Source organism: Thalassophryne amazonica, chromosome 9, assembly GCF_902500255.1.
Source record: "Thalassophryne amazonica chromosome 9, fThaAma1.1, whole genome shotgun sequence".
NCBI classification, from domain to species: domain Eukaryota; kingdom Metazoa; phylum Chordata; class Actinopteri; order Batrachoidiformes; family Batrachoididae; genus Thalassophryne; species Thalassophryne amazonica.
The window spans coordinates 54,040,869-54,052,845 of NC_047111.1; the positions used below are offsets into that span (position 1 = coordinate 54,040,869).

General features: G+C 42.8%; 1 protein-coding gene across 1 annotated transcript; it reads right to left on the minus strand.

Annotated features, from left to right (window-relative positions):
* Positions 1–5,950: 5,950 nt before the first annotated feature.
* On the minus strand, positions 5,951–10,810 carry plac8l1 (PLAC8 like 1). Its single transcript, XM_034178054.1, has 4 exons — positions 10,667–10,810; positions 9,439–9,650; positions 9,076–9,212; positions 5,951–6,440 (listed from the first exon to the last, which is right to left on the minus strand). The coding sequence occupies exons 1-4, from the start codon at positions 10,690–10,692 to the stop codon at positions 6,309–6,311; spliced, it is 507 nt and encodes a 168-aa protein (XP_034033945.1). The 5' UTR covers positions 10,693–10,810; the 3' UTR covers positions 5,951–6,308.
* Positions 10,811–11,977: the final 1,167 nt, after the last annotated feature.

Genomic DNA, 11,977 nt, shown 5'->3' on the forward strand with positions numbered 1-11,977 from the left:
CAGGTGGTCATAACACACGTGAGGCAAGCATGTCAGGAATACATAAAACAGAGCTTGAGAGGCTTGAGAGAAGGCACAAGGTGCATCAATCTGGCGAGGGAGCAGGGCAAACTGAGGAGCTTAAGTACACCCAGGTGATGAGGTGCAGATTGGGAGCAGATGTGCCTGGAACACACCAGAATGAGGGTGTGGCCAGAGAGAGGGAACCGCCCACTACCAAGTGACAGGAGAAACAAGACAAGAGGGACAGGGACAGATAAACCCAAGCAGGAAAACCCCAGCAAGAAAAGCAACTGAACAATACAAAAAAAATCAACCAAAACATGAAAATAAAACAAGACAAAACCTCACATCCTGACAGTCTCTCCAATTTCAACATTCACCACATACTGTACAGATACACTTCTGATGGCCAGAAAGTCATATCCTTTTAGAAATTATTACTACAAAACAGTCATAATGCTACTAATTACAACTACCTCTTAGTGCATCAGTTTTACAAGAATGGCACCAAGAACACTTAATCTTACATTTTCATAAACTGGCCAGATTGTAATATAGTCATTTTATACCTCGTACAAGATAAAAAAAAAATCTGCTTTTGATGGGGAGTTTGCAAATTTTGTAATGATTTATTGGCTGCTCTTGTATGTGTGATAGGTACTGGGCTGTGCACTGAGACACTTTCTGCAGACAGAAAGTTCCAAATGTCTACGGTGACAAATGGGGCCTCAAGCCGAGAGAAGAAAGCCCTTATAATTGGAAAGCATTTCCTCTAATATACGAAGCAGAAATATCATGCACCTTTAAATGTGAATAAATCCAACAGTTAGCTGTTTTATTATTCTGTCAGTGACACAGCAAACACATTCATTACAGGTTAACATGCATTTTAATTAAATGTGTCCAAATCAACAACAAAATAACATTTGCACAATTCCGTTGAATTGCAGCAATCTCAAAATAACTATTATCATTCTAGCTGCATTAAATCAGTTATGTCGAATGTGGAGTGCACTGTATGTAAAATATGATTTGATTACATGTGAAGCAGCTGCCTGGTGGGGGGGGGGAGCTGAAGAGTTAACAAATTACATATTTGCCCTTTGAGGGTCCATCTGTTTTGTGCATAAATAACATTCTCTTATTCATATCATTCTTAGTGTTGGCGTGTTGGATTCAGGGAACCGGAGCAATCACCAGTGGATTAACAATATGATTGAATGCCTGAGGCTGAGCAAGGAAAGGAACGATGAAGGAATAATAACAATATGGAAATTGGCTTTATTGTCAACAAACTGTTCTTGAACTGTTTGTGACTGTAAGCGGAGATACACCATGGCCTGTATGCAGGATAATCACACAGGTGGTTGTGCATACTGAAAAGATTCACACATTTCATCCCACGCTTGGAAATAAATGGATCGCCTCTGCATATATACCTAACAAACAAAAAGGACAGCTCAGATTAAACCTAACGGACACTTCAGGTGTCCATTAGGAGTTGCTGGAGTGTCCACTGTGGAGTTGCTCTGGGGGTTGGTAAGGTTAGACCTTACTTGTGTGAAGCGTGATTTGGCACTATATAAATGAAAATAAATCAAAATTGAAATTTGAGGTTGTTTTCTTACTTTACTAGCTTCAGGTGGCTTTACTGAACATGACGTTGTCAGTGGCATTGATTTTTAGATGCCTTGATTGTTCCTCCAGAGCAGTATTTGCCTGGAAATGGCGTGACAATAGCTCATCATTCATCATGTCGATTCAAGGCAATGTCTACTGACCTATGGCATCCATCCATTCATTTCCTATACCTGCTTATGCCCCGTTTACACAGAGTCCACGACCGATGTGGCCTCTGCTCGTTGTCACTCTCACTAGCTCTCACCGAGGTTGCAGGCTGATCACTGAGGGGTCTCCATGGTCGGAACAAAGATCCCTCCTGGTCGCCATCACTCTCCATCGGTCTCCAACAGGTGCACAAGCATATTGAACTATTTAAAACACTCGCAGCAGTTGTGCGACCGTTAAATAAAACATGGGTCTCATAATCAGTCTTGCTAACTCTCACAGGTCCCAACCCACTCCCAACCTGATCCTTATTGGTCGTAATAGACTCTCAATTGACTCTGCATGGTGTTGCATCACTGATTGTGGATATTACAGCCCAGTCTCATGTTTTTTTTTGTCCCTCGTCACGAAATGATTCAAATTTTGTGACGAGATTTTTTTTAACTCACTATTACTAACTCTACTCGTTCCCCTAACCCTAACCATAACCACCCCAACCCCCCCATCACGGAAGGAATTAGAATAAATTTGTGTTCCCATGATGAAAATTTTGCACTTTTCGTGGCAATATGACAAACAAATAGATTGATGTATATTTCGTGCTGCTGAATCATGACATGCCGTGAGACTGTGTTGGGATATTAACATACGAGGTCTGTGATAAAAGTAACGGACCTTATTATTTTTTTCAAAAACCATATGGATTTGAATCACGTGTGATTAAATCAGACATGCTTGAACCCTCATGGGCATGCAAGAGTTTTTTCACGCCTGTCGGTTATGTCATTCGCCTGTGGGCAGTCTTTGAGTGAGGAGTGGCCCACCCTCTCGTCGTTTTTTCATTGTTTAGGAATGGCTCAGAGACTGCTGCTTTGTTTGATAAAAATTTTTTCAAAAACTGTAAGGCACAACTGAGTGGACACCATTCGATAAATTCAGCTGGTTTTCTGTACAAATTTTAACGGCTGATGAGAGATTTTGGTCTGGTAGTGTCACCGTAAGGACGGCCCACGGCGCCTGACAGCGATCTGCGCTTCGAGGCGGCAGCGTCTCGCCATTTCAAGTTGAAAACTTCCACATTTCAGGCTCTGTTGACCCAGTAAGTGTCAGAGAACAGAGAACTTTCAGAAGAAGTCGGCATGAGGAGTTTATTCGGACATTCCATTGTTAACAGACATATTGTAATGATAGAACGTGTGGGCAGAGTCGCATGTCGGGCCGGACCCGACCGCGGGGGGTCGCGACAGGAAAAACACCTCCATTGGAAACCTTAACGGGCAAGTTGGAACATGCCCAAGCTGTTAAACAATTTCTCAGTTACTCACTTGTTGAAAGCCATCAAAAGCCGCCTGAATTTTACAAATGGTTTTCAACACGGAGGTGTTTTTCCTGTCGCGGCGCACACAGATTTGCGCGCACGTCTTTCATTACAAAATGTCCTTAAACAGTGGAATGTCCGCATAAAGTCCTCATGCCGGCCTGTTCTGAATCTTCTCTGTTCTCTCACGACGTCCTGGGTGAATTAAGCCTTAAATTAGGATGTTTTCAGGTCGAAACATGCCGACAATGGCACCTGGAAGCGCTGCGCGACGTCCCGCTCCGTGGGAAGTCCTTACAGCGACAGAAACACCCCATAATCTCTCATCAGCCATTAAAGTTTTCACCGAAAACCAGCTTAATTTCTCGAATAGTGTCCATTCGGATATCCCTCACAGGTCCAGAAAAAATGCTGATAAAGCAACGCGCGCCGTCCGCAGCAGCTATTCAGACAAAGAGATTCCGACGGGCGGGGTGGAGCACTCCTCACTCAAGGGCTGCCCACAGGCAAATGACGTCACCGACACGCGTGAAAAAACTCATGCATGCGCACGAGGGTTCAAGCTTGTCTGACGTAAAAACATATGAATCAAATCCATTTATTTTTTGAAAAAAATAAAAAGGACCGCTTTTTTCATCACAGACCTCGTATATTTCACACAATTCAGTCGCAATGCATGTTTGATGTAAACACAAATAACAGATCAAACTGGAGACCAACCAAGACTTGTGAGAGTTGACAACATGTCATGGTCTTGTAGGTCTTATATGGGTCTCAGTCCAGTGTAAACGGGGCATAACTTCAATTAAGGGTCACGGCGGGGCTGGAGCCTATCCCAGCAGTCCTGTGGCTTAAAAGAAAAAATAATTGTTGTGTGGGGTGGGCCGCTGAAGAGGAGGTACTGCTGGCCCACCACCACCAGATGGCACCCTGCTTGAAGTGCGGGCTTCAAGCATGAGAGGGCATCATAGCAACCGGGAGTGACAGCTGTTACTCGTCATCAGCATCAGCTGTCACTCATCCACATCATCACCACCACCTTAAAGGCCGGACTGCAAGTCCACCTCCTCGCCGAGAAATCAACTACCAATCAGGTAATTTTCTCTGCTGACTTAAAACATTGAGTAATAATCTGAACTTCTTTGCAGCTGTTTTCCTGTGGTTTCCTTATCTGTGGGATTGGCGTTTGGTGTGACCAGCGACGGCTTCGCTTCACACTCCAACCAGATAAGTGGTTAGACAGGAGCTGCACGAGTGTGTGATTGGAGGTGGAGGTTCTCCCTCCTTACTGAATACAGACTGTGGGATTACTGAGTGTGCGACCTCACACTCATCAGGACTGTCTCTGTTCTCTGCCAGCAGTACCGGGTCTGACTGCTGAAGACAGCGGCCACCTGGGGCGCAGGGCTTGGCGGCTCCGGTGTTCTTCAGCTCCGTTGGCAGTGGAAGCTGTGTGGGATCCGGCTCTTCTCTCGCCAGGCGTCTTCTATCGTCGAGCCTGCCCACACGTCACCTGGTGTATAATTGACAGTCCACCATATTGTTATTGTCTGTACGTCGTTGTGCGATTCACAACATTAAATTGTTACTTTTGGCTTATCCATTGTCCGTTCATTTACGCCCCCTGTTGTGGGTCCGTGTCACGACACTTTCACAATAATTCATTTTAAAAAAATTAAAAGAAAAGAAATATGAGCATGTGACAATATTAGACTTTCAGACACTGATCTGTCTTCATCCTAATTAGAAAAATTGTATAAGGCTACAAACATCACTGTCATATGGAGATGTTTAGCCAGAGCATCATCATACGTCAGCTATTACGATCTGGTTTGATCCCTGGTTACTGCTGAACGTCAGATTCACAAAACCACAGAAACTCACCCTTGGGCCACATGAACTTGGGAAAAACGATGTTGAGAAAAAGAAAGGCATATTTACAAATTATTAAGGACCAGCTGATTTTACTCATTAGCTTAACAAAATGATTGAGGTGAGGTAATTCTCAGATGTTCCAACAGAATATGACTTACATATTTTAATGAAATGAAAAATGTAGTAAATGTTAACAAAGACCCAAAGAGCAGAGCGGTTAGCATTGATAGCCACTGCAGTGACAATACTGTGATTGCTAGCTCACTAGCAGGGATGCTGACCAATACCAATATGTTAGCATGGACAGTAATAACCCACCAAAGTTTTGATTGAGAGGTAGAAAAGGACAATGTTCCCGGTTCAAACCCCACCCCTGTCGCATTTCTCCTTATAATGTGGAGTTACGTCAAGAAGGGTGTCCGGCGTAAAACCTGAGCCAATTCAACATGCAGATCCATCTCGGATTTGCTGTGGTGACCATGAGTGCAAAACAAGTGAGCAGCCAAAGACCTTACTTTTTAAGAAGCTATGTTTGTTATAAAATCTTGCTAAACCAGTTGTTACAATCTGCTTAAACAAACATGAGCATTTATGTTTCCCATAAACAGCAGTATTTACATAACTCAACAATAGCAACTTCAAGAAAATAGTTCTAATAAGCTTCTAGAACATATTACTGGTTCATTTCATGGAACAATGCATAACATTTATTGAAGAACAATTATGTTTGTGAGGACAATCAAAACCACGTTTTATATATATAAACGTTGGTGGGTGGGGTCTCCCTTAGAGATAGGGTGACAAGCTAAGTCATTCGTGAGGAGCCAGTGTGAGGTGAGTATGACAACCAAAACCAAACAGGCGATGCAGAACAAAACTAAGTCATGATATAAGTAAGCTGAGTGTTTTTGTGTTGCTCCTTCATTCTGATTGACAGTTGTAACAGATGTTTGGTACTGTTTCTTGACAGTGACAGCTACTGAAATCAAAAACTGTGTCTGGCCACCTGTTTTCTATACAGAATGCTGATTTTTTTTTTTTGCTTCCGTGTAGAAACACAAGTCTACGCAGAGATGAATTTCAGAGAGTATTTCAACTTGCCATTCATGCTGTCAATCAATGTTTCCTCTTTCGAGTGTCCTACGAATGGCTTAGAGTGGAGCTGATATATTGTCTAAGGTGTCTTCGGAGGTATTTTAGCCTCAGTTCAAGCCTTATTGATTCTTCATGTTGCTATTCATACCAGTAGACTCAGCTTCACCTCAACAGTCTGAACTGAACTGAATTTTAAACCGACAGGCTTCATTTCCTGCAACAGCCTTCTTCAGGAGCACTCCAGAGCAGTGGACACATGATATGTCTGAGTCTTCATCCTCTGCTTCATCTCTCTGATCATCTGACACACAGCCACAGGGTAACAGCAGTACACTGTGATCCAGTCCTCACAAACGTTGCCCTGTGAGAAAACACACACATGCATGCTTAATTGTAAGCACAGGAACAGCTTAGGTGTAAGTGTGGAAATGTCAAACACAAATACAGGTTTGACAATGGACCTTCAAAATGGTATTTATTTTAACAATGCACAATAAAGTGCCGACCAAATTCCTTGGAAGTGTTCATGTGCTGTTCAGGTTGTAGAAAATGGAATCACTATCCTGCATGCACACATAATAAATATCTTTCGGACATTTGTGATGTCATTTCATGACATTTTAGTGGCATAATCATTTAATTATGCCAATTATACATCATCAATATATATTTTGGATTATCTCTCTAGCCCAATTGGTTGAGGAAATTTCCTGGAAAATGTGTTTTCTGCACAATTATGAGGTCATTGTTGGGAAAGTGTAGGAACACGGACCCACAACAGGGGGCGCAAATGAACGGACAATGGAGTAAGTCAAATAACAACGCTTTACTGTTGTGAATGTGCACAACGAATACAACCAATCACAGAAATGGACAACAGTCAATTTACAAAAGTGTCGTGTGGGCAGGCTCGAAGATAGGAGACGCCTCTCCAAGGTAAGACCGGTACCACACGGCTTCCTCCGCCACAGGACCCCGGGTATACTGGAGCCGCCAAGTCCCGAACTCCCAGGTGGCCACTGCCTCCGCGTGTCGGACCTGGTACTGCTGGCGAGGAACAAAAACACAATTAAAGGTGGGCGCGTTTGCACCCAGTAATCCACACGGCAGGAAAGCTACCTCCACCTCTCGTTGGAAAAAAAGGTCTGTTATCACTCACAAAAGTCACAAAAGGTTACTGTCAAGCAGTCAGCTGAGAATATTACCTTCCAGGTAGAACGATATCTCGGCAATGAGGTGGAGATGCCGTCCTGCTGATATACCCCACTGATGATTGCCGTCAGCTGTCTCAGGTGATGGGTGACAGCTGTCACCGAGGCTGCTCCCGTGAGGCGGCGGCGCCCTCTGGTGCCTGGAGCCCGCACTCCAGGCAGGGCGCCCTCTGGTGGTGGTGGGCCAGCAGTACCTCCTCTTCAGCGGCCCACACAACAGTCATTTTACAATGTGTTTGTATCACAACAGCGCTTGTGACATTTGATGACAAATGATAAGCTGATCAATATATCCTTTGGGTCACATCTCTATCCCTACTGGTTCCTGTGTAGATAATGTAAATTTATTTATTTTATTTTTTCACAACTGTAAGTTCTGATTGTCAGGAGACATTCTGTCCTTCTGACAAACTTTCACATTTTAAAACTAAAGAACCGTAAAAGTCTCAAAACTAAATTTTTATACTTTAAATACTGAGGTCAAAGCACTGTGTGCCAAAATCATGCATTTATGACATGTATAATTCCCCTTTTTATTGAATTTTGGGTTTCAAGTAGAAAATGTACCAGAAGCTCTGAAATGCTCACATCTCCCACTAGATGGTGCCAAAAGTTGCCCAAATGTGCAACAAGGTCTTGATTGTTTCTGAAGTTGTTTAGTCTGATGGTCAAGAATGGGCACATGGATGGCCACTAGGTCTCTGAAGTACTTATTACACAGAATTCAAGCTGTGTCATTTCATGTAAATCCAAGATGTTCAACGACTTGTTCAACGACCTGTTGTGTCCTTGTAACACAACAGGTCTCCCAGGGGTGGTGCAGGGCTACTGGAGGTAGGTGGGTGGGCTAAATTGTACTACTCCAGGTGTATTGTGAAACTTATCTATCCCCTGACTTGTGCTTTTCAAAGTTACCTTGCATAAAAGTAAGTCCCTTCAGCTGCTCCCTTGTTTTGAAATCAGGGTCGCCACAGCAAATCCATGCTGGATCTGCATGTTAATTTGACACAAGTTTTACACCAGATGCTCTTTGTGATGCAACACAACATTATAAATGTGGTGAAATGTGGCAAGGGTGGGGTTTGAACCAGGAACCAGCCACACTGAAACCAAGTGCACTATTGCTACTCAATTTTAAAACGTGAAAATCTTTGGCTAAATACTTCTGTTGATTCCATATTTCATTTTTGTACAATGTAAGCACAAAAAACATCTGTATTACTGTGTCGCTGGATGAAGTGGGTGCAGAAACGCATTGAAAACTGGCAAGGGGAGGTGATAGTCTAGTGGTTAAGGCATTGGGCTTGAGCCCAACGCCTTAACCACCTCGGTTCAAATCCCAACCTGACTGGAAAATCCCCTATTAATCCCCTATTGCTCCCGGTGTGTAGTGAGCACCTTGTATGGCAGCACCCTCACAACGGGGTGAATGTGAGGCATTATTTGTAAAGCTCTTTGAGCGTCTGATGCAGATGGAAAAGCGCTACATAAATGCAGTCCATTTACCATTTACCATTCATAATGCTGTGGTGATTGCGGAATCAGTGGATCCCCTGACTGCAGCACTTGAGAAGCTGAGAGAGGAAACTGGAGCATCAGGGTTTCGGATTGTCCTGAATCAAAACTAAGGCTATATCTGAATATGCATACTACAACACTACCCGTCACAAATTTGGGCACACCTTTCCATTCAGCTGAATGCGGTGTGTCCTTTCCGTTAAATTTTGTCGCACTGTGTAAAATAGTACAAATGTTCACGTCATCCACAGATTTACACTCACCCACCCGTATTTTATACCGCTCCCTGATTCCGACTCGCATGGCAAACGTGGTCCCCGGTAGGACAGGCAGACACAGACACTCCCCGTACTGGTGAGCCAGACTCAGCTCTAAGCAACAAGGCATCAAAGTTCCAACAATACCTACAAACAAAGACATGGGTTAGTGTGTGGGTGTGGGTGTGTGTCTCTGCAGAGGTCAGAATCAGCAAAGCAATTATGGAAGTTTTTCAGCTATCAAGTATTGTATGATGACAGATATTATGTAAAAATAAATATGCACAGATGTTCAGGTGAAAGGTTCATAAACATGAAAATAGGTGCTGATGTTGTAGAAATGAATCTAGATTTTGGAGCTGTGTGCTCATACATGTGGTCTTATCTCTGCAGATGTCAAAGAGGCCCGTGCTCCAGTCTCCTCCTGTCTGTGTGATGGTGGTGATGGTTGTCTTGGTGACACCAAGGCCGGGCTGCGTGACAACTGGGTTGTTGTTTGAACCCCAGTTATCATTGCTCTGCAGAATGAAGTCCCTCATTCCCTGACATTCAAATGTTGAGGCTTTGGTGACTGACAGCCCTGGTCTGAAATTAGATTTTGATTATAAAAGAAAGAAATTAAAGTATAGTGTCAACGGATGAATTACCAACCCTCAGGGATAATACAGTTGTGCTCAAAAGTTTACATACCCAGGCAGAAGTTTTGGTTTCTTGGCCATTTTTCAGAGAATATTAATGATAACACAAAAGTTTTCACTCATAGTTAGTGGTTGGGTGAAGCCATTTATTGTTAAACAACTGTGTTTACTCTTTTTAAATCATAGTGACAAAAGAAACTACCCAATTGACCCTGATCAAATGTTTACATACCCTGTTCTACTGACTACTTCGCAGATTTCAGCTATCGCCGGTTATTTTTAGAACGTAACTCCTGCAATAAACAAGGGATCGCTGTATATGATAAAATCATTATCAAGTTGTTCAATGAATATGGCTTTTTACACCCTTCAGAAAACCATACAACATTTATCATTTATAGGTATATGATAAAATCGTTATCAAGTTGTTCACCAATGAATATGGGTTTTACACCCTTGAGAAAACCATACACTGGTTTTCTCAAGGGTGTATAAAGCCATATACATTGGTGAACAACTTGATAACTGATAATATTATGGTAATATTGGATTCAAAGTAACAATGAAATGCCATTATTTAGCAGGACTTGACTATGCATCGCCATGGCTACTGGAATGACAGTCATTGCCAGTGGATAAAACCCACTCGCTGCATAACATCACTCAGTGGAAATGCTGTAATTTTTTCTCAATTGTGTTTTGTCAACATTGTGAACACATCGCTTAAACTTTGCAGTTATTAAAACCCAGCAACTGAATCAGACTTAATTTCATGAATAATTATCTAACTTGTAAGACACAGGTGTTGTGCTCTCTGTGTCATTTCTAGTTAACATTTGCACTCCTGCATTGCTGGCAACTGTAATATACAGTTCCACTGTGCCCAGAGGTAACAATGCTGCATATTCCAGTAGAGAGAAAAAGAAAGAAAGGGGTGAAGGGGGGAAAAACCAAAACACTTACTTTTGTGTGACTGTCGTCTGCTCCATAACTACAAGATGCTGCTGGCAACCAGAGAGGAAAGCGGGTGAGACGAGGAGAGCAGGGAGTCAGCAGGCAGAAAGAGGCGGAGTGACACTTTCACACTGAGAGGGAGTGTGCCGGAGCAGATAAACCAACAGTTGGACGGCTCGGCAGCAAAAGCTGTGTGAAAGAGATAAGTGTTGTAGTTGTCTTGTGTGTGTGTGTGACATTACTGTGCCCCCTGCTAACACAGCAAATACAGACACAACAGGATGCATGACGACAGATGTTATCCATTAAATAATCACACCACATATGTTTCCCCAGGTGAACGTGTGCATACTTCCACAAAAGCTAACCAGGAGTTCCGAACAGGTTGAAATCTTGCAACGCGTTATCGCTTATTTGCAGGAATATTTGTAGAATACGACAGCCATGCACTTTATTAATAATCATCTTTAAGCATCCAAAATTACTGTCTTCTGCCTCAAACGCAACCAACAAATCAATTTGTTTGAACCAAAACATTCAATAACCACTCGTATTGTTCATCATTCCTATTACATTGATTTCATGACAAAAGATGCACAGTAAATGTCAGACTCACCCCTGAAGCACAAACACGGAGCTGTGCAGTGAGGAGCTAGTGCGTGAAAGAAGCACAACCCACAGGTACCTGCAGCTCCTGTTTTGACAGGATCATCGCCAGTCATGCATTTCCCGTGTTCTGACATTGACCTTTCAATTGAGAATATGAGAGTTTGTGTGCACGATGAAGCGGGATGGACTTATGGGGCTGCAGAGGGGAACATGCACACCCGTGCATATCTAAGTCATAACAATGTATTGCTGTTTAAAAGTCCTCACATGTGCAACAAAGGGGCTGAGGTTATTTGGGGTACATAAATTGTAAGTCGATTATCACTGAGGCTTAGAAATGTTCAAAAACTGCTGATAGGGTTTGTTAATGAACAAACTATTTGGAAGTTAACTGCAAGGCTTTAATCAGGTGTAGGTGCATGTCTGTCGTAAAGGCAGGCTCACTGTCTCAAAATCACAGCACATAATCATAATACTAACCACAAATTGTCAGCTTGTCTACCAGCTACTGCTTTTAGATTTTGTTTCACACTGGCAGGTTTGTCACAAACTGTTTTCCATCGGCATATTGTTTACGACAGCTAATAATGATGTGCAGTTTTCTGCAAGAATGCTAGACATATTTGCAAGTCAGCACACCTTCTGCCATTATTCTGGAGCCTTTTTCAACATATCCTCTGCAACCTTCATCAACAACTCAGAGGCCCCATA